Source organism: Conger conger, chromosome 3 (genome assembly GCF_963514075.1).
Source record: "Conger conger chromosome 3, fConCon1.1, whole genome shotgun sequence".
Classification (NCBI taxonomy): domain Eukaryota; kingdom Metazoa; phylum Chordata; class Actinopteri; order Anguilliformes; family Congridae; genus Conger; species Conger conger.
Window position 1 is genome coordinate 79,308,565 of NC_083762.1, and position 25,562 is coordinate 79,334,126.

Consider the following 25,562-nt stretch of genomic DNA (forward strand, 5'->3'; position numbering starts at 1 on the left):
TTACATTATATTCCTGAACTTTGGACTAACACTTCTGGTCATTGACAGCAATGCAGTTCTTGAACACTGTCCTAGAAACAGTCCAATAAAACAATAGCTCGAATGGCTTTTTATTCATAAGATAGTGAGTGGGAGTGGGCCAGACCATTTATAATTTCATGAACAAGACACACGTCTGCACTTTTTATAGTGTTCTCCCAGCTCAGCCAGTTGTGTCTTCTTAGGACAGAGGAGTGGTGATGATTGTTTGTCTCTCTGTCCAGGGCCTTCAGAGCTTGTTTGTACACAGACTCAGTGGGTTTCAGAGTGCTTTTGCTTGCTTTTACCCAACTTGTCAAGCAGGATGTCGGATAAGAATCTTCATAAGTCATGATGCATTCATGTGAAATTTCACGGCTTCAGTGGTGAAACAGTATCTAATACATCTATGTATTGACAGTTTTAACTTTTCTGTATTTCCTCTTTATTTAATCCGCGTGTTGAGAATTCGGGCGGCCTGTAGCATAGTGGGTAAGGTACATGACTGAGACCCGCAAGGTCGGTGGTTCAATCCCCTGTGTAGCCCCAATAAGATACGGACAGCTGTTCTTGTCTCCTGCTTAGTCTAATTAACTGTACATCACTCTGGATAAGAGCATCTGCCAAATGCCATTAATGTGATGGCATGAGAATCAATCATGATTCGAAGGTAATAACTCATTGGCTGCCTTTGGTTTTCCCTGGATACACAGACATCTGGATCAGAAGAGTCCGCCTGCTTCTGTATGAAAAACATGCAGACAATAATTTTAAAATATTACATCTGTTCACAAAATAGAACATCATGTGGTGACCTGTAGTTAACAGATTAAATGGCAGGTCTTTGTGCTTCAACAGACACGGTCACAGTGCTGAGCACAGCCATGAACAGAACCGGAGATGAATAACAGACACGGTCACAGTGCTGAGCACAGCCATGAACAGAACCGGAGATGAATAACAGACACGGTCACAGTGCTGAGCACAGCCATGAACAGAACCGGAGATGAGTACTGAGGTGCCACAGAACTTTTCAGCAAACTTGTGCAAGCTGTTGCATAACATAGCTTAACCACAGTGGTTGGTACTTCCTCTTTCTTTAGCCATTTCATGTTCAAATACCTTGTAGAAAGGCTAGACACCAGTAAAGAGGGCTGTGTAGGGCAGAAGTTAGACACTCGTAACCACAAGGGCTGTGTAGGGCAGAAGCCATGGGGAGGGTACAGTGGTGGACCCTACTCTGGATATTGAGATACTGTCACACACTTTCAGCTGAGGGTGAGTCTTCCTTTCTGCCTCAATCATTTATTCATGTACTTATTAATATACTGTATAAATCCTACAATAACTGAACAAAATCGTAATGGACAAATAGTTAATTTATAGCACTGCAGAAAGCTAAGCTATCTTACAGTCATATGAGTGGGCATGGTGGTACAGTGGTTAGCACTGATTCCTGGAAGAAGCAGGTTCTGGGTTTGAGTCCTGGAAGAAGCAGGTTCTGGGTTTGAGTCCTGGAAGAAGCAGGTTCTGGGTTTGAGTCCTGGAAGAAGCAGGTTCTGGGTTTGAGTCCTGGAAGAAGCAGGTTCTGGGTTTGAGTCCTGGAAGAAGCTGGTTCTGGGTTTGAGTCCTGGAAGAAGCAGGTTCTGGGTTTGAGTCCTGGAAGAAGCAGGTTCTGGGTTTGAGTCCTGGAAGAAGCAGGTTCTGGGTTTGAGTCCTGGCCAGCCCGGATCCTCTCTGCCTTTCAGTGAAATGCTTCCGCAGATTCCAGACAGTTACTCTGACTTTTAAAATATGGAATTATATGAAATTCTTTAATATTGTTATGTACACTCCATGCAATGATGTACAAATTCATGAAGTTGCAGTAACACAGATGATCTAGAGGTCTACAAGTACTCCATACATGACCCACAATGGTGCAAGTTTACAGAGGCTCAAAATGTTCATTTATGTGGAAACAGTTCTACTTTCTGTTTGCCCGGGTTTCCATGAATTGCTGTATATACCTGAAGAGTTTAATTTCAGGTGATATGGAATCTTCTACAAATAATTTAGCTCAAATATTTGCATAGGATTCATTTTGTATCTCAATTTATAGTCCTGTTTCAGATTAACTTGGGTCTAATCACCTGGGTTTAATAAAGTAACTGCAATTTAACTCCACACTGAAATTAAATATTATCATGAAGCAGTTGGATCTGTGCCTTAGCTATGTTACTCTTTCTGCAGTGTTGGTGCAGTACAAATACTTCATTTCTGTGCCTTTGCTATGTATCTCTTTCTGCAGTGTTGGTGCAGTACAAATACTTCATTTCTGGGGATTATCAGGAGGTCTCTCTACAAGCCCCTGCTGAGCCCAAAGGGAAAGAATTCATCTGGGAGTGGACATCTCCTGATGGACGATACACAAACGCTCGTATAATAACTATGCAGTCCAATGAAAAGTTTTCATGGAATCTTAAAAGTGCGAACATTTCAAAACAAGGAAAGTACGACCTTTCTCTGAAACCAGAGTTAGAAAATGCAGGCGTTTTTACTTTCATTCAAACTAAACCAGAGAAAGTTAATTTGGTGCAGTTTGAAGTGTTTGCTGTAGAAGGTAAATTTGCTCTTTCATACTTTTGTAAATAATGATTGTACTGTACGCAAAATGTCTTTTTTTTTAGATAATAGACACCCAGCGAGCACTTTATTAGGTATCTGCTAGACTTATTTTTTTGACTTACTAAGTTTTCTGCTGCTGTAACCAATCCACTTTGAGGTTTGACGTGTTGCGTGTGAAGAGATGCTCTTCACTGTTGTAATGCCTGGTGTTACTGTCACCTTCAACTGTTCTGGCCCTTCTCCACTGATCTCTCTCATTTACAAGGCATTTTTGCCTGCAGATCTGCTGGTCGCTCGATGTATTTTTGATTTTCGCATTATTCTTCGCAAACTCCAGAGACTGTTTTGTGTGAAAATCCCAGGAGATCAGCAGTTTCTGAGCTATTCCAACCCTGTCCGCTACCAACAATATTTCCGTAGTCAAAGTCACTTATATCACATTTCTTCTCCATTCAGACATTTGTTATGAAAAAGAGCTGAACCTCTTGACCATGTCTGCATTCTTTTATGAATTTAGTTGCTGCCACATTATTGGCTGATATTGCATTTACAAGGTGGTGTACAGGTCTACCTAATAAATTGCTCAGTGAGTGTATATCATAACACAAAGTTACAGTTACAGTCAGGTCCAGAATTATTGGCACCCTTGATAAAAATGAAAGAAAAAAAGGAATAGGAATGGAATAAACAACACAGACAATAACCTTTATGTTGTTTTTAAACATTTGCTACAATTATATACTTTCATTTAAAAACATTTACTCTCATGTTTAAATGTTTTTTTTATTAATCAATATTTCTGAAACCCATTGATGTCAAAATGATTGACACCCTAAACAATGATTGTAAAGGACGGACATACATTATGTCATTCCATCACTTCCTGTTTTATTACAGTATAACAGTGCACTGCATGCATGCAAAATCCCTTTGTAATCCATCATCATGGGAAAAGCCAAATATCTGTCAATTGAAAAGATGCAGATTGCAAATGAACTTCCCAAGTTAGGCACAAAAAATATATATTCATATATAAACTTTTAAACATGCCATTTAAGGTAAAAATCAACAAATGTCTAACATTGGTTGCAAACTTGCCAGGAAGAGGGTTGCAGATGGTTAGGAAGATGATGAGAGAGAACCCAAGGATCACTGACTTGAAGAGGGTTTTCCATCAGTACAAACCCAAGGAAATCAATCATCTTGAAACTATGGGTGTGAACAATTAAATGTTTAAGCGGTTAACCGAAACTGATCATTCTGGACCTGACTGTACATCTTGTATTGTACGTTCAAAAATGTTAAATATTAAATCAGATTCAAACTAAACCAGACAAAGCTCTTTTCAGGTTGAAGTGGTCACGATAAAAGGTACATTTGCTGCTTTACGTAGTTCAAAAATGCATACGTGCATGAGAAACATATTTCAAATTTCTTATTATTTCTTATACTATGTCGAAGAAAAAGATCATAATGCAAAGTTTTAAAAAATCTTATTTTTAAGGGTACATAGCACACATGAAATTCACAGTTATGTACATAACACAATGATGTGATGAAAAGGTTTACCCTTCTCTAAATCAATGCTCTTCTCTTCTGCAGTGAAATCATTGCGCTCTCAAAAAGCACCTGAAGGATCTGATGTGACCATGAGCTGTGAGGTATCCCACCTTCCAGATTCAGCTACACTGGCCTGGGAACGGGACAGAGAACCCACTGCTAACACAACGCTGATCTACAACAACACTGCCCACATCATCATCCACAGTGTTGACCAACACAGTGAGGGAACCTATAACTGTACACTCCGACGGAACGGAACGCTTATTTTCAGCGTTCCCAATGAACTTATCGTCCTCAAGGGTATGTTACTATGCAAACAGCTCTCATCCCATTTACAGAAGCAGCTTCAGATTTAACTGTTTTAGCTCCTCTCCTATTTTGAAAGGTTTGTCAGAAGTAGTCTGTGTAGTGGCAATTTCTCCCTATATAACAATTAGGGCAAGCAAAGGTTTCACACATTTGACCTACTTTATAAAAGTTAAAGGTACAATTGGTCATTTCGTACTTCTAACGGTCAAGAGAGGAATTGCAGCAAGAAACAACCTCAAACCACAAAACTGTTTATTCCACCCCTTCCCTGTAAACACGCTGACGTTGAAACACCATTGGCTGTGGCAATTGGAGCCAATTTTCAACCATGAATTATTGTACAGCTGTACAGTGTTTTGGTACAGAGTGTCAGTGCATCAACTGCATATTTTGAAACCCGAATTTAAGGACTATAAACACAGGCAGAGGATCAGTCAACATGTTAGTGAGCCTTTATTAATGATAGGATGGGATTTACAATGCCATCCACCCATCCATCCATTATCTTAACCCGCTTATCCTGAACAGGGTCACAGGGGGGCTGGAGCCTATCCCAGCATACATTGGGGTGAAAGGCAGGAATACACCCTGGACAGGTCGCCAGTCTGTCGCAGGGCACACACACCATTCACTCACACACTCATACCCATGGGCAATTTAGATTCTCCAATCAGCCTAACCTGCATGTCTTTGGACTGTGGGAGGAAACCGGAGTACCCGGAGGAAACCCACACAAACACGGGGAAAACATGCAAACTCCACACAGAGAGGCCCTGGCCAACCGGGACTTGAACCCAGCACCTCCTTGCTGTGAGGCGGCAGTGCTACCCAATAAAAGTTAAACTACATTTATTTAGGTTTACCATATTTCTGAGATCTTCTCTACCTCGAACAGAATAGATCCTGTCAGCAGGCCTGGAGTTGTCTGGTATATACTGTACTGGAGCGGTTCTTTCTCCAGATGCAGCTCAGCATCCCCATATGCTGACCGGCCTGTGAGGAGCTGGGTGGCTCAGTGGTTAAAGGCAGCACTCTGTACTGCATGAACGAGCCCTCAGCCGTTAACTAAGAAAGAGAAGGACCCGTCTGCCATGTTTAGAAGTAGACCTGCCAGGCTGCCGACAACAGCTTTCATTGTGGGAGGTGGGATATTTTTCATGGGCTATTATGGATCCAAGCTTCTAGCAGCTCTTTGTCAGTAGGATTAATTTACACTCTGTTTGTTTTGTTTTTTGTTTCTTTTAGTTTTTGCTCACTACCAGCTGTAGTACATGCGCCAACTGGACAGAAAGTAATTCTAACCACAATTTTATTCCTCAGAAACACTTGAAACACGGCACACTCTGTACAGAGGGAGTTTGAACAGCAGTGAGGTGGTGCTAATCTGCCATTCTCTGAGCTCATACACAAAAGCTTCCTGGTCTTGGTTGCCAGTGTCTGAGACACAAGCAATCTCTGTGGTCAATGCTGGTAAACACGAGAATGTTTCAATTTCCATGGAGATGGATAAAGAGAGATTCTCATCTGATGTCTTTGATGGGTACAAGTTTCCTCTGAGAATCTCACCAGTGAAGTTTGGAGACAGTGGAATGTACACCTGTTATTATAACAGACACGTGCCGGGTGCAGTAACTCTGGTAACTATTCAGGGTAAGTTTGCAGTTCACATTTAGTTTACGTGATTGACAGAAGTAAATAAATAACAGTATATTTAACATGATGCTTATTGAATTTCATATTGTTACATTTGTGTGACTGACAAATAGTACGCAACATTGGTAATAATGGAAGCTATCTGCATAAATATTATTTTCTGATAAATAAATGAACAAATAAAATAATGAATAAATTATCCATGTCGATGTGCTTTCTCTCAGTCTCAGCAGAGCCCCCTGGTGGTCTGTCCAGGAATCAGCCAGTTGTGCTGAACTGTGAGATATCGCAGGTGATTGGCACTGTGACCCTGGCCTGGCTCCGGATGAAGGGGGGCAGGGGGGAGCTCGTAAAACAGGAGGTCCTGACAGAGAGATCCCCAAAAACGATGCTCAGCCTCACCCTGCCCAGCCTCACTGAAGACCAGCTACACTGGGCCTGTGTGGTGTTCACAGGGAGCGTGCTCAGAGCACAGGTCCCCCTGCACCTCACATTGCCCATCAAGCAAGGTACAAAAACTTGAACCAAAGACATTGGTTTAATTTCAGTTTTGGGTGAGACTCTAGACTAGGGCTGCTCAACCTTTTTTCTGGACAGCACAGGTCCCCCTGCACCTCACACTGCCAAAAACGCCCATCAAGTAAGGTAAAATCCTCCAACAATAGGGATGGGTTAGGCCTCTGTCCGCACTAAAAGCCAGCTAGTGACACCTTCCAACCACACCCTCCTCACGCACTGGACAGCTTTTATCAGGGGAGTCAACATGAGCAACATGGCCGTCTCATGCTTAAGCTGGTCTTAATATACAGCAGTTTGAATCTGAGAAGAGACTACATCAGACACACTGAATCTGAGAACAGCCTACATCAGACACACTGAATCTGAGAACAGCCTACATCAGACACACTGAATCTGAGAACAGACTACACCAAACACTCTGAATCTGAGAACAGAAAACATCAGATACACTGAACCTGAGAACAGACAACACCAGACACACTGAATCTGAGAACAGACTAAATCAGACATATTGAAACTGAGAACAGCCTACATCAGACACACTGAATCTGAGAACTGACAACCTCAAACACATTGAATCTGAGAAAAGACTGCATCAGACATACTGAATCTGAGAACAGACTACATCAGACATACTGAATCCGAGAACAGACTACATCAGACATACTGAATCTGAGAACAGACTACATCAGACACACTGAATCCGAGAACAGACTACATCAGACACATTGGTTCTTAGAACAGATTACATCACACACACTGAATCTGAGAACAGACAACCTTAAACACATTGAATCTGAGAACAGACTACATCAGACACATTGGTTCTTAGAACAGATTACATCACACACACTGAATCTGAGTACAGACTACATCAGACAAACTGAATCTGAGAACAGACTACATCAGACACACTGAATCTGAGAACAGACTAAATCAGGCATATTGAATCTGAGAACAGCCAACCTCAAACACATTGAATCTGAGAACCGACTACATCAGACACATAGAATCTGAGAACAGATTACATCACACACACTGAATCTGAGAACAGACTACATCAGACACACTGAATCCGAGAACAGACTACATCAGACACATTGGTTCTTAGAACAGATTCTCTCACACACACTGAATCTGAGAACAGACTACATCAGACACACTGAATCTGAGAACAGACCACCTCAGATACACTGAATCTGAGAACAGACTACATCAGACTAACCCCATGTTCCCTCTCACACAGGGTGGAGCACTGAGACAGTGGTCAGGGTGGTGATTGTAGCGCTGGCCACCCTGGGGATGCTATTGGTTCTGAGGTGGTACTGGTCCTGGACGAGACGCCAAGCAAGTAAGGACACTCGCACTGGGACACAACAGCCAAGTGCTCAACATCTTTCAGCTTTGAAGGAAAACAGGGGACCATGGCCCTGAAACCAACTGTTCAAAGTATCTTATCACTGGACACAGGCTAAACTCAGTCCCTTTTCTTCTTAAGTTTACAAACATCTACAGATTGGCGCAAAGTCTAATTTAAGACTTGCTAAGAATGAAGCTAACCTCCAAGTGGTAGTTGTGGGAGGAAACCCACGCAGACACAGGGAGAAAATGCAAAAATCTCCACACACATGCTGTGGGATGACAGTGCTATCCACTGCACCAATGAGCTGCCCCCGTAACTTAAGCCAAAGAAACCACTTCCAGATTTCACCATCAACGGAGTCTGATAAAGACTGAACAGTTTAAATTTCCACTGATTTCACCATCAACGGAGTCTGATAAAGACTGAACAGTTTAAATTTCCACTGATTTCACTATCAACGGAGTCTGATAAAGACTGAACAGTTTAAATTTCCACTGATTTCACCATCAACGGTGTCTGATAAAATCTGAACAGTTTTAAATTTCCACTGTTGCAGGTGAACCTGAGTCAGCCCAGCCTGAGGAGTGACCAGAGCAGCAAAGCCCTGCAGGACCAATGCAGTGGTGAGCCTCCCTCCAACGTACAGCTCTCACTGACGCACACAGATAAGTCTCTAAGCTGTGCAGAGTGATCTGGACACACTCACAAGATTACACTTAAACTCAAAGTTCCTGTGAAAAACTCATACAAACCACAGAGGAAGTGTGCCTCGCTGCCAACACAACTTAATGAGCGACAAAGGAACTTACACTCCAGTATCACAACAAAACTCTCCAGAAAGGCAGCGATATGAAGGATAAACTCATTTTAAGAAGTTTTAATAAGACATAATGGGAAAAGTGCAAAATATTTTCAGTTCATACAATCAATATCAGTGCTCGTCAAACGTAAAACAGACATGAACATCTCCCCTTCCCCACATCCTTAGCTAAAGGGCCACAGCCTGCAGCTGACTCACTGATCTGCAGGAACCAGCAGAATTGTGTCGTCTCTCCTGTTTCATGTTGTCATACCTCCTGTACACCTAAAGTATTGATGAGTGATTAAAACAACCTTCCTGTTCACGCTCAATGAGATTCTGATTATAATGTTTGTTTAAGAAAATAGTGTTTTCTTTCTGTAGTGATTTTTACAAAGCGCATTGTTACAGAGCAACATTACACAAGTCCGGGCCTGTACTTTACTGGCTGTAGATTACATCTCTTGAAAAATATAATTTAAAAAAATATTGTTTGTAGATTTGAATTTTTGATGTATTATTTTTTAAATATTTTTTGTTATATCTGGGAAATGTAAAACACCACATTTTTTAAATGTTTCTCTTGATGGTTTTGTGAGTTTATTTTCCCCTTGGTGAAATAGCTCTGCATATTCTGTACATTTTCTAAATAAAACATGTCATCAGAATTTATTTTCTATTGGTTTTTCTGTTCCTTTGCATCACAAGGGCAATGTGTTGGTTGTTGTTGTTGTTGTTGTTGTTGTGGTGATTTGTGTATTATTATTATGATTATCATTAGTATCACTGCTGTGACTGCAGGCCAACATTATCATTCCCCCTGCCCTCTACCTGCTGTGGGTGCTGTCACCACACCTCTCTCAATAGCTTTGCAAAAACAGTTTGTACTTTCTCCATTTTTAGCCATTTCCTGTAAAGAGTACCTTGTAGAAAGGCTAGACTCCAGTGACAAGGGCTGCACAGAGCATCAGCCATGGTAGATTTTCTTTGAAGCCTTTAAGGAGTAAGATCATAATTATGTAATCAGCATGTTCATATTGTGGCGGCCCGATCAGGGATCGGTACACCACGGGAGTGGAACGACCCGTGCGCCGACGCCAAGAGCTAGGGAAAATAATTAATAAGGTGTATTTCCCTAGATCGTATTTAACAGGTCAGCACCTTGGAGAGAGCCCGGCCAGGAGAATCAGCACCAAGGCCGGCAACAACGGGGAGAGGCGCGTGGGGAATGCGGGCACTCAATACGAACCGTCTCTGATTGGACAGGCGCAGCTGGACTGCGTTCAAGAGGGAGAGAGACGCCCTACGAAAGGCAGGGCGCGAGGACAGAGCGGGGCTGAGTACTGAGGGAGAAAGACGCCGAGCCAGCACGTGGGATAAACCGCTGTTAGAAAGACGGACGACAAGGCGGAGAAGCGGGCCTTTCGAGGCCAGGGAAGGCGAGGATTGGACGGTCCCGCCACTAATAACGATGGGCCAACAGCGTCACGTGAATCGCAGAGCGCCGGTGTTCCTAATCTTTTTGGCCGGTGACTTTTTTTTTGCTGTTGGGACTATTGAATTATGCCCTGAAGGCACTTAGAAAAAATTAATAAAAATTATTTTTTGATTTCCCTATTTTTTGCTCTCTCTTCCTCTTTCACCCCATGGGTCACCACAATATATTTCCACAATCACCGTGCTTATGATTTTATTTTTGTATTATTTCATCTACAATGTGATGTCTTTGTAATTCTATTATTGCCTTAATATGAAGCCCTTTGAGCTACATTTTATGTATGAAAGGCTTATATAAATAAAGCTTTATATTATTACATTATATTTTATTACATTATATTACTGAACTTTGGAATGTCTATCTAACACTTCCGGTCATTGACAGCAATGCAGTTCTTGAACACTGTCCTAGAAACAGTCCAATAAAACAATAGCTCGAATGGCTTGGGAGTGGGCCAGACCATTTATAATTTCATGAACAAGACACACGTCTGCACTTTTTATAGTGTTCTCCCAGCTCAGCCAGTTGTGTCTTCTTAGGACAGAGGAGTGGTGATGATTGTTTGTCTCTCTGTCCAGGGCCTTCAGGGCTTGTTTGTATACAGACTCAGTGGGTTTCAGACCACTTTTGCTTGCTTTTACCCAACTTGTCAAGCAGGATGTCGGATAAGAATCTTCATAAGTCATGATGCATTTATGTGATATTTCACGGCTTCAGTGGTGAAACAGTTCCTAATACATCTATGTATTGACAGTTTCAACTTTTCTGTATTTCCTGTTTTTTTAATCCAAGTGTTGAGAATCCGGGCGGCCTGTAGCGTAGTGGGTAAGGTACATGACTCGGACCCGCAAGGTCGGTGGTTCAATTCCCCGTGTAGCCCCAATAAGATACGCACAGCTGTTCTTGTCTCCTGCTTAGTCTAATCAACTGTACATCACTCTGGATAAGAGCATCTGCCAAATGCCATTAATGTGATGTCATGAGAATCATTCATGATTTGAAGGTAATAACTCAGTGGCTGCCTTTGGTTTTCCCCGGATACACAGACATCTGGATCAGAAGAGTCCGCCTGCTTCTGTATGAAAAACATGCAGACAATAATATTAAAATATTACAACTGTTCACAAAATAGAACATCATGTGGTGACCTGTAGTTAACAGGTTAAATGGCAGGTCTTTGTGCTTCAACAGACACGGTCACAGTGCTGAGCACAGCCATGAACAGAACCGGAGATGAGTACTGAGGTGCCCCAGAACTTTTCAGCAAACTTGTGCAAGCTGTTGCATAACATAGCTTAACCACAGTGGTTGGTACTGCCTCTTTCTTTAGCCATATCCTGTTCACATACCTTGTAGAAAGGCTAGATACCAGTAAAAAGCCCTGTGAAGGGCAGAAGTTAGACACTAGTAACCAGAAGGGCTGTGTAGGGTAGAAGCCATGGGGATGGTACTTTGGTGGACCCTACTATGGATATTGAGATACTGTCACACACTTTCAGCTGAGGGTGAGTCTCCCTTTCTGCCTCAATCATTTATTTATGTACTTATTAATATACTGTATAAATCCTACAATAACTGAACAAAATCGTAATGGACAAATAGTTAATTTATAGCACTACAGAAAGCTAAGCTATCTTACAGTCATATGAGTGGGCATGGTGGTACAGTGGTTAGCACTGATTCCTGGAAGAAGCAGGTTCTGGGTTTGAGTCCTGGAAGAAGCAGGTTCTGGGTTTGTGTCCTGGAAGAAGCAGGTTCTGGGTTTGAGTCCTGGAAGAAGCAGGTTCTGGGTTTGAGTCCTGGCCAGTTCTGTGTGTGCAGTTCTGTTCACATGGGCTTCCTCTGGGTACTCCGGTTTCCTCCCTCAATGGAAAGACTCATAGCCCAGGCTCTGGTGAAAACTAGCCCCCTTGGATAACTCTGGCACATTTGCCAGACATGTTATTAATGTGCAAGTTTTCTATTCAAAAGGAAGTAACACAGGACATTTCAACATACTGCCTTTCAGTGAAATGCTTCTGCTGATTCCAGGCAGTTACTCTGACTTTTAAAATATGGAATTATATGAAATTATGACTGATAACGTCTTTAATATTGTTATGTACACTCCATGCAATGATGTACAAATTCATGAAATTGCAGTAACAAAGATGATCTAGAGGTCTACAAGTACTCCATACATGACCCACAATGGTGCAAGTTTACAGAGGCTCAAAATGTTCATTTATGTGGAAACAGTTCTACTTTCTGTTTGCCCGGGTTTACATGAATTGCTGTATATACCTTTAATTTCAGGTGATTTTTTGGATAGGATTAATGTTGTATCTCTATTTATAGTCCTGTATCACATTAACTTGTGTCTAATCACATGGGTTTAATAAAGTAACTGCAATTTAAATCCATACTGAAATTAAATATTATCATGAAGCAGTTGGATCTGTGTCTTTGCTATCTTTCTCTTTCTGCAGTGTTGGTGCAGTATAAATTCTTCATTCCTGGGGAGGATCAGGGGATCTCTCTACAAGCCCCTGCTGAGCCCAAAGGGAAAGAATTCATCTGGGAGCGGACATCTCATGACGGACAATATACAAACGCTCGCATAATAACTATGCAGTCTGATGGAAAGTATTCATGGAATCTTAATGGGAAGCCCATTACAAAACAAGGAAAGTATGACCTTTCTCTGGAACCAGAGTTAGAAAATGCAGGAGTTTTTACTTTCATTCAAACTAAACCAGAGAAAGTTAATCTGGTGCAGTTTGAAGTGTCTGCTGTAGTAGGTAAATTTGCTCTTTCATACATTTAGTAAATAATGATTGTACTGTATACAAAATGTATTTTTTTTAGATAATACACACCCAGTGAGCACTTTATTAGGATATTAGACTTATTTTTTAGACTCATTAACTTTTCTGCTGCTGTAGCCTACACAGAGTCTTGACATGTTGTGTGTTAAGAGATGCTCTTCACTGTTTTAATGGCTGGTTGTTTGTGTTACTGTCACCATCAACTGTTCTGGCCCTTCTCCACTGATTGGCGTATTTGCCAGCAGATCTGCTGGTCACTGGATGCTTTTTGTTTTTCACACTATTCTCGGCAAACTCCAGAGACTGTTGTGCTTGAAAATCCCAGGAGATCAGCAGTTTCTGAGATACTCCAACCCTGTCTGATACTTCTGATATTTCCGCGGTCAATCACATTTCTTGCCCATTCAGACATTTGTTATGAAAAACAGCTGAATCTCTTGACCATGTCTGCATTCTTTTATGCATTTAGTTGCTGCCGCATTATTGGCTGATTAAATATTTGCATTAACAAGCTGGTGTACAGGTCTGCCTAATAAAGTGCTCAGTGGGAGTATATCATAACACAAAGTTATAGTTACAGTCAGGTCCAGAATTATTGGCACCCTTGATAAAAATGAAAGAAAAAAAGGTGAAATGGAATAAACAACACAGACAATAACCGATATGTTGTTTTTAAACATATGCTAAAAGGATATACTTTCATTTTAAAACATTTACTCTCATGTTTTAATGTTTTTTTATGAATCAATCATTTCAAAATGATTGACACCCTAAACAATGATTGTAAATAAAATCAAACAAACTTAAATTAGTAACACAATTTTACGTATTTAGCTTATCTCAGTCTAAAGGACGGACAGACATTATATCATTCCATCACCTGTTTTATTACAGTATAACAGTGAGCTGCATGCATGCAAAATCCCTTTGTAATCCATCATCATGGGAAAAGCCAAATATCTGTCAATTGAAAAGATGCAGATTGCAAAAAACCTTAGGTAAAATGAAGTTACGTTAAAAAAAATGTATATATAACTATATATATATATATATATATATATATATATATATATATATATATATATATATATTTATTTGACCTAACTTGGGATGGTCATTTGCAATCTGCATCTTTTGAACGTGCCATTTAAGGCAAAAATCTACAAATGTTTAACATATGGAATGGTTGCAAACTTGCCAGGAAGAGGGTGCAAGTGCAGATGGTGAGGAAGATGATGAGAGAGAACCCAAGGATCACTGACTTGAAGAGGGTTTTCCATCAGTACAAACCCAGGGAAATCAATCATCGTGAAACTAGGGGTGTGAACAGTTAAACGTTTAAGCGGTTAACCGAAACTGATCATTCTGGACCTGACTGTACATCTTGTATTGTACGTTCAATACAAAATTCTGAAATCAGATTCAAACTAAACCAGACAAAGCTAATTTCAGGTTTAAGTGTTCACTATAAAAGGTACATTTGCTGCTTTACGTAGTTCAAAAATGCATACGTGCATGAGAAACATATTAGAAACTATATTTCTTCTACTACGTAGTAGAAAAAGATCATAATGCAAAGCTAATCTGACAGTATATTTTATTTTCACAAAATTTAAATTGGAAATTAGATTTAATTTACTGCTTACTATTCTGTATTGTTTAATCTGAGGTGGTAGAAATTAGATGTGATGATTTTTAAGCCACATAGCACACAAGAAATTCAGTTATGCACATAACACAATGATGTGATGAAAAGGTTTACCCTTCTCTAAATCAATGCTCTTCTCTTCTGCAGTGAAACCATTGCGCTCTCTCAGAACACATGAAGGATCTGATGTGACCATGAGCTGTGAGGTATCCCACCTTCCAGATTCAGCTACACTGGCCTGGGAACGGAACAGAGAACCCACTGCTAACACAACGCTGCTCTACAACAACACTGCCCACATCATCATCCACAGTGTCGAACAACACAGTGAGGGAACCTATGACTGTACACTCCGACGGAACGGAACGCTTATTTTCAGCGTTCCCAATGAACTTAAAGTCACCAAGGGTATGTTACTATTCAAACAGCTCTCATCCCATTTACAGAAGCAGCTCCAGATTCAACTGTTTTAACTCCTCCCCTATTTTGAAAGGTTTGTAAGAAGTAGTCTGTGTAGTGGCAATTTCTCCCTATATTTAGGTTTACCATATTTCTGAGATCTTCTCTACCTCGAACAGAATAGATCCTGTCAGCAGGCGGGTAGTTGTCTGGTATATACTGTACTGGAGCGGTTCTTTCTCCAGATGCAGCTCAGCATCCCCATATGCTGACCGGCCTGTGAGGAGCTGGGTGGCTCAGTGGTTAAAGGCAGCACTCTGTACTGCATGAACGAGCCCTCAGCCATTAACTAAGAAAGAGAAGGACCTGTCTGCCATGTTTAGAAGCAGACCTGCCAGGCTGCCGACAACAGCTTTCATGGTGGGAGGTGGGATATTTTTCATGGGCTATTCTGGAACAAGGCTTTCACCAGCTCTGTGTCAGTCGGATTGACTTACACTCTGTTGGTTTTGTTTTTTGTTTATTTTTTGTTTTTGCTCACTACCAGCTGTAGTACATGTGCCAACTGGACAGAAAGTAATTTTAACCACAACTTTATTCCTCAGAAACATTTGCGACACACCACACTCTGTACAGAGGGAGTTTGAACAGCAGTGAGGCGGTGCTAATCTGCCATTCTCTGATCTCATACACAAAAGCCACCTGGTCTTGGGTGCCAGCGTCTGAGACCCAAGCAATCCTTGTGGCCTCAGCTGGTAAACACAAGAATGCTTCAATTTCCATGGAGATGGACAAAGAGAGATTCTCATGTGATGTCTATGATGGGTCTAAGTTTCCTTTGAAAATCTCACCAGTGAAGTTTGGAGACAGTGGAAGGTACACCTGCTTTTATGACAGTACCAGAATGGCTGAAATAACTCTGGTAACTATTCAGGGTAAGTTTGCAGTTCAGATTTAGTTTTAGTTTACATGATTGACATAACTGAATAAATAATAGTACATGTCAACATGATGCTTATTAAATGAGCATCTTTGTCAATAAGAAATATTACTAATAATGGTTATCTGCATAAAAATATTTAAATAAAGAAATTATTAATAAACTCAACCAAAGTGCTAATGAAAAGTAATATAGTTTTCCACTATTAATCAATGATACCTACGTGCATAATCCATGTACATGCGCTCTCTCAGTCTCTGCAGAGCCCCCTGGTGGTCTGTCCAGGAATCAGCCAGTTGTGCTGAACTGTGAGATTTCGAAGGTGATCGACACTGTGACCCTGGCCTGGCTCCGGATGAAGGGGGGCAGGGGGGAGCTCGTAAAACAGGAGGCCCTGAAAGAGAGAGCCCCAAAAACGATGCTCAGCCTCACCCTGCCCAGCCTCACTGAAGACCAGCTACACTGGGCCTGTGTGGTGTTCACAGGGAGCCTGCTCAGAGCACAGGTCCCCCTGCACCTCACACTGCCCATCAAGCAAGGTACAAAAACTTGAACAAAAGACATTGGTTTAATTTCAGCTTTGGGGGAGACTCTAGACTAGGGCTGCTCAACCCTTTTCCTGGAGAGCTACAGTACCGTCCTGTAGGTTTTCACTCCAACCCTAACAAAGCACACCTCATTCAACAGCTAGAGCAGGGCTGCCCAACTCTGTTCCTGCAGATCTGACCATCCTTTAGGTTTTCACTCCAACCCTAACAAAGCACACCTCATTCAACAGCTAGAGCAGGGCTGCCCAACTCTGTTCCTGCAGATCTGACCATCCTTTAGGTTTTCACTCCAACCCTAACAAAGCACACCTCATTCAACAGCTAGAGCAGGGCTGCCCAACTCTGTTCCTGCAGATCTGACCATCCTGTAGGTTTTCACTCCAACCCTCACAAAGCACACCTCATTCAACAGCTAGAAATCTCATTGAGCTGCTAAGAAGTAGAGACAGGTGTGCCAAATTCAAGTTGAAATGAAATGAAAATCTAGAAGAACAGGGTTGGGCAGCCCTGCTGTAGACCACCTTGTCTCACAAGCACACTAGCTAGTCTAGCAATGAATTCAAACAAAAACATTGGGGGTGAAATGTCTACCTATCTCCCCCACACACACACATTTGCCTCTGTGAGCATACTTAAGGCTGAAAATTAACAATAAATTCAACTGTTAAAATGGGAACTGAAACTAGACCATGCCCCAGAGCATCATTGCCTCTGTCACTCCAGCGCCTTTGTGTTTGCTGATATGGCAGTCCACTTGCTGTATGCCCTGTTTATAAATCTAAATCTAAATAGGCCTCGCTCTTTGCGGTAGCTTTCAGTTCTGCATAAGTGACACCAGTGTAACACCGTAGTTCCTCTGGCCTTAACTTTTCACACGTCTCCGTCGCAAAACAAGGATTTATGCCAGAACCACTTGGGCTCAAGGTTTACAAATGTCACTCAGATCTGAACAATTTAGTATTACATTTAAAGCATTACATTTTTCATACGCCATGATGTTAACTCCTCAATTTATTTTCTATTTTATAATTGAATGGAATATGCACTAGTCTCATGTAGTTTGGCTAAATGATGAATATGACTTGACAAATTATACAATTGAATATTACAGCAAGACTTCATAGGCAGCTGGCTCCCTCTCCTGGTTAATGTTAGTAGTGTATAATGTTTTATGTATTTATTCTAAACGAAGGACTAAACTTTGATAATGTTTAATAATTAATGTTAATAATGAATAATAATGAATATTTTCAGATAATATGTGTACTTATGCTATATAGCTAAATTAGGAAATCAAGCAATTGAATATTCTCATTGTTGGCTTAATAAGGACTAACTTCAATGCAGCTAAATAAGGAAATTGAATGCTCTCCATGTTCTGAGCTCACTTGTTAAGTTTTCTTCTTTTGTGGTAATACAGATGATGGAAGGCAGCTGGTGATCATTTTGGCCTGTAGTGCCGTGGTGTGTGTTGGACTGTTGTTGTTGTTGTGTGGAGGACTGTTGTTTCGTCGTCTGAAAAGAGCAACAGGTAAGAGCTCTACTCTCTGTTCACCGTTCTCTGTCTGGCAGAGATTTCTAGCAACACTTCCACAGAGCATTCACTCTAAAACATAGCTTTGACCTCCAGAGTACAGCGGCATTATTTAAAAATGCCATTGTTTAATTGAATGTGGCAATTTCAAATAGCAGAGATTAACCTGTAGTTTTAACCTTTACAATTGTTTTTTCTCTGGTGGCTATTACTAGTACCAGTTTGTCCCTCCTGAAGAAAGGATAATATAAACATTTTATTTCATTAGAAATAAATACAATTAATTAATTTATGTATCAGGAGATAATAGCCCAAACAAACTTATTCATATCCACTGATACGACACACCAGAGGCTCATGCTCAAAAACTACTGTAATGATACTCATCTGAACCTCTCATGTATTTATGTATTTTTAATTTATAGTTTATACCAGCCAAATTCACAGGCAAAGCTGTGGGCTCAGTAACTCTCGAGACTCATGTTCCATTCTTAATAATAGAGAAGTAAGCTTCATTAAGTTCCATTCGAAACATTTGCTCATTTAAACAGACTGCTGCCATTTTTCCTTTGTGGTTCGATGTCTGTGCTGCTCCCATTAATGTGTAGATATTGGCTATTGATAATAAAATGCAGAAGTTAGATTGTGGTCCCCTAATATGCTTTAGTAGTAAAAATCTTATATTTTATGCATTTATTTAAGACTCACTCATTCTTTGCAAGTTCCGAATAGAACGCTCCATGCAAAATGATCAATTCTAAACTTGTCTGGAATGTTACATTACATTAATGGCATTTGGCAGACGCTCTTATCCAGAGTGACATACAGTTGATTAGACTAAGCAGGAGACAGTCCTCTCCTGGAGCGATGCAGGGTTACGGGCCCAATGGCTGCGTGTGTGTGGCTACGCCGGGATTAGAACCACCGACCGTGGGTCCCAGTCATACCTTAACCACTACGCTACAGGCCGTCCCTGTGTGCCTGTAGATCATTTTCCATAAAGATAATTTACAGTGAAATGTGTTCCTCTTTAAGCTCCCCTTTCCTCCCTCACACTTCATACATTTGATGAAATATTCATTAATTTATTAATTTGTAAACCGATTCATTCATAAATATCTGAAAAAAACAAATATTTAGCTAAATGTATGAAACATTCGCGAAATATTTCATACATTTACATGATCATCCATTTATTTAAATCGTCTGACGTCAGATGAAAATGTTTGCTGAAATCTTTCTCTCTCTCACACTTCTATCCACATTAGCAGTCGGAGGGAACGGTGATTCCAGTGCAGCTGACAACATCTACAGTAAAGTCGCAGAGACACAGAACGATCAAGGTAACGTGGATAACTCAACTACTGATATGCTGCATGAACCGGAGCAGTCGAGCATGACTTCATGGGCCAGATTAAGCCCAGTCCTAGACTCACTCAATTTCTAATGGACATTCTCCATACAAAACTCTGTTTAGTCCAGGACTAACCGGCCCCAAACGTTCCATTACATTATTGGCATTTGGCAGAACGCTCTTATCCAGAGCGACATACAGTTGATTAGACTAAGCAGGAGCAATGCAGGGTTAAGGGCCTTGCTCAAGGGCTCAACGGCTGTACGGATTTTATAGTGGCTACACTGGGATTAGAACCACCGACCTTGTGTGTCCCAGACATAGTCGGCAAACTGTGGGGAGAAATGATTCAATAAAATTACAACATTTGGCCATCAGACGTACTGTCATTTTAAGGAAGTGTAATTTGTCACTATGTCCACAAGAGGGCGCCAAAACAAAGACCCAGTCAAAGCACGGTTGTTGCTGCATGGCCACTCTAGAAAGGACAGATGTCTCACCCCGTCAACAACGTGTGTGGTGCTAATCATACGATGGGTGTGTCCCAATTCTCCCAAAAATGCATCCTCCTTTCCTCCACTTGTTGCCTACCCCTGACATTTCCAGGTAGGAGACGAGGTGGTTGTGGAGGAAAGGAGGGTAACAATTCTTTGTGTGTACTGACATGCACCCCTCTTCACCCACTCAAGGGAAGCGTATGGGAAGTAGGATTTGTATGACCATGGATCTTAGCCTTCTCTACATTTAGATTTCACATTTTAGTCATTGTGCAGATGCTTTTAATTCAAAACCATTTACAAGTACATAAGATTCTCAGCAAGTGAAAAGTATAAAAAATCTACAAATAGTAGAACACGCATGTAGAGCAGTTCTAACCAAAAGCAATAGTCATTGTAAGTGCCAATATCTTTTAAATATTAGGGTATATATTGTTTCTGCAATGCCCTCATGTGCAAATTGCATATAAAAACCTAGAAAGTTTCACCAACTACAATGTGTTAATTGGTTTAATAAAAAAAAAGAAATGAGGTGTGCATTATCAGCATCACAATCAGCGTTATACATCTTCTTACTAACAGCAAACCCAGGCACAGCCACAGAGGGGAACCCAGGCACAGCCACAGAGGGGAACGAGAGTGAAGAACTCAATTACCTGGCCTTCTCCCAGACCGCTCCCCATCTCAGTAAGTCTGCACTGCTACCATCATTATAAAATGGTCATATTACACTGGTCAGTTCATGAGTTTTCTCCAAACGTTGCAACTGGGGCAGCGTCTGAATTTTGGGCCCCCATTACCATATGAAAGGGGTGCAAAACCTGGCTGGTGTGCACAGTGGATTTTGTCCCACCCAATTATTTCTGCCTAAACTGCTGTCTGCACCAATGCCGTTCATTCCTCTACTGGACGACAGTAACCAGTTTCCACCAAGGACACACAGTATGTTCAACCTGCAGCTGGAGCTCCAGGCTTTATCTGCCATTTCAGATCATTTATTAACTTAATCATTTATTTTAACCAAGTTATTATTCATTCATTAAATGATTAAAAACAGCTGATCTCCTTCAGCGGTTGTTATTAACTTTTCACATTTCTTTTCCGTCCAATCATAATCAAAAGCTCTGAATATATATAAGCAAGGAGCTACAATAGCTATACCTTTAAAAAATTAAGCAGAGAAAAAGTGTTACCTGACTTTGGATACATGTTTTTAAATCAGTGGTAGCAAGGTGTTGTAACCAATACTGAAGGAATTCAATTAGTAGGAGCAAGTGAACGTATTGTGATGTAATTACATTATTTGGTGTTACAGACCCACACAGACAACGGAGGCGGTCTCGTTCTGTAAGTATGAGATACGTCAGACAATACGAACGTGATTTTCTCTTAATTTACATACTAATGCAGTCAGCACATATCATGTTCAGACAAGCAATAGAACATAACAAATTTAGTAGACGATGGTCCACTTTTCTTTGTTGGAAAAGAAACGTTTGAAACACACAGTTCTTCATTCTGAATCTTCGTTGCTTGATGGCCTTGCTCGATCAGCCAGGATATTTTTTCCATGTTCTAAAGTCATCTTAACAAAAATTCTGATACATCATATTTCCACAGGAACTGGAAGAAAATGATAAAGTGGTCTATGCAAGCATCAACAACGCGTGATATGCTGCAATCAAATCGATCAACGAAACAAAAAGTCCACATAAAAAACTGCATCTCATGTCTGTACAGTGTAAATCCATTCGGGATGGAAGAAGCCATCTGTAGAAGCCAGATTTTCCATGACTTGTTCATATGTGAATTTGCCACCGTTTCATTCTTTCTTGCTAAATGAAGCTTTTACGAAAAAGTAATAATATTTGCGTTTGTGTTAAACATTGTTACAAGCTTTTGCATACCACTACAAGGCTAAAGAGATTTTCGTCATGTAAATATGCACTGTTGTGTATCATTGAAATAATTTAAATAGGCAATATTAAAAATGATTCAATATCCCACATACAAAAAAAATAATAATAAGTAAAGCGCAAATAGCGCATTGGTTGGTGGAAGCCCAATTTGTTGTTTACACAACATGTAAGTAAACGTGCAATTAGGTGTAAACTTGCGATATAGTGTAAAACAAAGTCACGGTTCATCTTCCAGTTAAGGAAATTATTTTCTAAAACAAGCTAAACCAGTTAAAACCATTAGAACCAATTTTAAACCAATGAGCTTTAATTATTGCAGTTATACAATGTTTTGGTGTCGGTCTGCATAAACACAGGCAGTGTGAGTCAACATGTCAATGAGCCTTTTTCAATGATAGGAAGGGATTTACAATGGTCTTGTAACAATGATTTAACACAAAAATCGTACCGATTGCACCTTTAACTTGCTTTGTTTCCTCAAATTGGCGAATAACTCATATCCAGTGATGGCAATGTCGAAATAAAGGCGTACTTGTTTGTGTTGACAACAGAGGTGTACATTTGATCGTTTACACCATAACGTACTTACATCACAATTTGTTTATGCACATAATATGATAAATCTGTGAAACAAATCTAAATCACAATATTAGAGGGAATACCATATTTAATCTGTATGATACATAACACGATATTGACTTCTTATAATCGATCTCATAGGTTTTACATTATTAAAATATATTATAAATGACCATCTATGAACTGAAACTGCAATAAATGTAACTAAATCAACAGAAAAGACCTAAGAAAATGTCAGTTGACATTTGCAATGTCCTAAGGCAGTAGACGGCACACACTTCAATTTTTTCAATGAAATTAATGAATACTGTCATTTGTGCAACATAACCGTTATGGTTTTGCAATACATTTGCTAAATAGCTCAGGCTGGATATATCCATAACATACCGTCTCAAAAGACCGGTCCAGCTATTAACATCGCTTGAATTTCAAAACTCACACAGCCAGTTACCTACCTTGTTAAAAGCCAATGGCGATAATTTGATAATAATAATCGAGACATAATCGAGGCTATGAAATGATCCAAGTATATAATAAATGAATTCAAGTATAGATTTGGCTGTCCGTAGAATCCAGAGATGAGGTTGGTCGAGTTCTGCCATCGGCCACATCGGCTAGAGGGTACCCTGGGAGATCTGTGCCACCCTCGTGTCCGTGCAGATCCACGGCCCCACTGGAAACGCTAAACAGGGAGGACAGCCCGGATCCACAGCCGGAGAACTGAGAATGAATGTTCTGCTCGAAGGCGGCCATCGGAAAAGGCGGGCCGATCTCCGGACTGTCGCACCTTCTTCGAGGGGCTACCCGTTCGAGGAAGTCCTCGGTTGAGGAGACAGAAGACGGGTCCGTTTCTTCGCCCGAAAACGAGAACGAACACCCGGAGTCGCCGTCGAGGAGTCCGAAGCACGCTTTCTCCGAGGACGACCTCAGGGACGAGTGCATGCCGGAGGGCGCACGGCCAGAGGAGGCGTGATGCATATCCGGGGCAGAGAATTCCGGCGGGTTCGAACGCGACTGGCCTTTGGCAACAGAGGGAAGACCGTGCGAATTCAAATAATTGTCATTCTGGCTAGTCCTTTCCAGAGCCTGCTGGAGAAACTTGGAATACTCCTGCAACATGGTGGCATTGCCACTAGGGGGCGCGTGGGAATTGGTCCCCAGGGCCTTAACATGGCTGTCCAAGCGCGCATGAGCCGAACTGACTGACACGGTGCCAGCCACACCAAAGGAGACCTCTGGCTGCCCATTGGCCTTGTTGGAGTAGTGGTCTAGGAGGGTCTGTAGGACCTCGTCGGACAGGATATGTTTGTCCTGGATAGACTTGATCTCAGTCTTTGTGGTCTGAGAAGCTGAAACGCAGGTGGTTGGGCCACGGCTGCTGATGCCTGCTCCAGCAGATGCCTGTTGACCGATCGCCACGTTCAGTGCGCAGTCCTGACCAGAGCCGGGAGCACCGGGCTGTAGGTACCTCTTCTTCTTCAGGAACTGCATGGCGTCATCATAGCTGGCGCCGCTTGCTGCCGGTTTGCTCGGCTCCCCCTGGTGGGGGCCCACGGTCACTGCATCCAGGTCACGACATCCGGGTCCGAACCCCGGCGTGTCCACCAGCCGAAAGGTGTGCCTGCCGACCTTCCCGTCGTCAAAGGAGGACCAAGGGGACGAGTCGTCTTGCGGTATTTTACAAATACCATGGCGACAAATCATTGCTGCAGTCCAACAACTGTTTCTGATTATGTACTGTTGGGAGACAGACAAATTTGTGTATTGGACCACTTCACATATGATAATGACCGCTATCAGTTTCAAGGTTCCCCCTCTGGGGATTTTCCACTGTTCTCCCAGCTCAGTCAGTTGTGTCTTCTTAGGACAGAGGAGTGGTGATGATTGTTTGTCTCTCTGTCCAGGGCCTGAAGGGCTTGTTTGAACACAGACTCAGTGGATTTCAGAGTGCTTTTGCCTGCTTCTACCCAACTTGTCAAGCAGGATGTCGGATGAGAATCTTCACACGTCATGATGCATTCATGTGAAGTCTCTCGGCTTCAGTGGTGAAACAGTTCCTAATACATCTATGTTTTAACAGTTTTAACTGTCAAACCGTATTTTCTCTTTTTTTAATCGGAGTGTTGAGAATCTGGGCGGCCTGTCGCATAGTGGGTAAGGTACATGACTGGGACCCACAAGGTCGGTGGTTCAATCCCCCGTGTAGCCCCAATAAGATACGCACAGCTGTTCTTGTCTCCTGCTTGTCTAATCAACTGTACATCACTCTGGATAAGAGCATCTGCCAAATGTCATTAATGTGATGTAATGAGAATCAATCATGATTCGAAGGTAATAACTCAGCGGCTGCCTTTGGTTTTCCCCGGATACACAGACATCTGGATCAGAAGAGTCCGCCTGCTTCTGTATGAAAAACATTCAGACAATAATATTTAAATATTATATCTGTTCACAAAATAGAACATCATGTGATGACCTGTAGTTAACAGGTTAAATGGCAGGTCTTTGTGCTCCAACAGATACGGTCACAGTGCTGAGCACAGCCATGAACAGAACTGGAGATGAGTACTGAGGTGCCAAAGAACTTTCCAGCAAACTTAACCAAAGTGGTCGGTACTTCCTCTTTCTTTAGCCATTTCATTACATTACATTAGCATTTAGCAGACGCTCTTATCCAGAGCAACGTACAACAAAGTGCAAATCAAACACAAGAACAAGTGCAAAGATGACCTGAGAGGACAGTACAGTTCCGAGTCCTAGTGTAAACAGACAGAAATTCAGAACCCTTGAAGAGTACAATCAACTTTCAAACTAGGATACCACAGTTGGCAGCTAGAATACAACAATACAACAGCCAATAAAACAACAATACCTATACAAGTAACGATATCTATACCTTGTAGAAAGGCTAGATACCAGTAAAAAGGGCTGTGTAGGGCAGAAGTTAGACACCAGTAAGAAAGACTGTGTAGGGCAGAAGTTAGACACCAGTAAGAAGGCTGTGTTGG

General features: G+C 41.4%; 3 protein-coding genes across 3 annotated transcripts; 2 read left to right on the plus strand and 1 right to left on the minus strand.

The window, feature by feature from the left end:
* Window positions 1–1,180: 1,180 nt before the first annotated feature.
* Window positions 1,181–10,178, plus strand: LOC133123661 (uncharacterized). Its single transcript, XM_061234139.1, has 7 exons — window positions 1,181–1,296; window positions 2,309–2,620; window positions 4,228–4,488; window positions 5,818–6,088; window positions 6,406–6,499; window positions 8,589–8,655; window positions 9,985–10,178. Exons 1-7 carry the CDS (start codon window positions 1,230–1,232, stop codon window positions 10,176–10,178), a joined length of 1,266 nt encoding a protein of 421 aa, XP_061090123.1. The 5' UTR covers window positions 1,181–1,229.
* Window positions 10,179–11,714: 1,536 nt separating this feature from the next.
* Window positions 11,715–16,506, plus strand: LOC133123662 (uncharacterized). The gene is made up of 5 exons (XM_061234141.1): window positions 11,715–11,834; window positions 12,798–13,109; window positions 14,932–15,192; window positions 15,789–16,059; window positions 16,485–16,506. The coding sequence occupies exons 1-5, from the start codon at window positions 11,768–11,770 to the stop codon at window positions 16,504–16,506; spliced, it is 933 nt and encodes a 310-aa protein (XP_061090125.1). The 5' UTR covers window positions 11,715–11,767.
* A 5,758-nt stretch (window positions 16,507–22,264) lies between these two features.
* Window positions 22,265–24,258, minus strand: LOC133123663 (zinc finger protein 148-like). Its single transcript, XM_061234142.1, has one exon. The coding sequence runs from the start codon at window positions 24,256–24,258 to the stop codon at window positions 23,098–23,100; it is 1,161 nt and encodes a 386-aa protein (XP_061090126.1). The 3' UTR covers window positions 22,265–23,097.
* Between the last annotated feature and the right edge of the window lie 1,304 nt (window positions 24,259–25,562).

Coding starts and splice junctions, on each gene's coding strand:
- LOC133123663 (XM_061234142.1), bottom strand. CDS start 24,258: ATGATTTGTCGCCATGGTATTTGTAAAATACCGCAAGACGACTCGTCC.
- LOC133123661 (XM_061234139.1), top strand. CDS start 1,230: ATGGGGAGGGTACAGTGGTGGACCCTACTCTGGATATTGAGATACTGT. Junction 2,621..4,227: donor TGAAGTGTTTGCTGTAGAAG/GTAAATTTGCTC, acceptor TCTCTTCTGCAG/TGAAATCATTGCGCTCTCAA. Junction 6,500..8,588: donor AGGGGGGCAGGGGGGAGCTC/GTAAAACAGGAG, acceptor CCACTGTTGCAG/GTGAACCTGAGTCAGCCCAG.
- LOC133123662 (XM_061234141.1), top strand. CDS start 11,768: ATGGGGATGGTACTTTGGTGGACCCTACTATGGATATTGAGATACTGT. Junction 11,835..12,797: donor TCACACACTTTCAGCTGAGG/GTGAGTCTCCCT, acceptor CTCTTTCTGCAG/TGTTGGTGCAGTATAAATTC. Junction 15,193..15,788: donor TGAACTTAAAGTCACCAAGG/GTATGTTACTAT, acceptor TTTATTCCTCAG/AAACATTTGCGACACACCAC.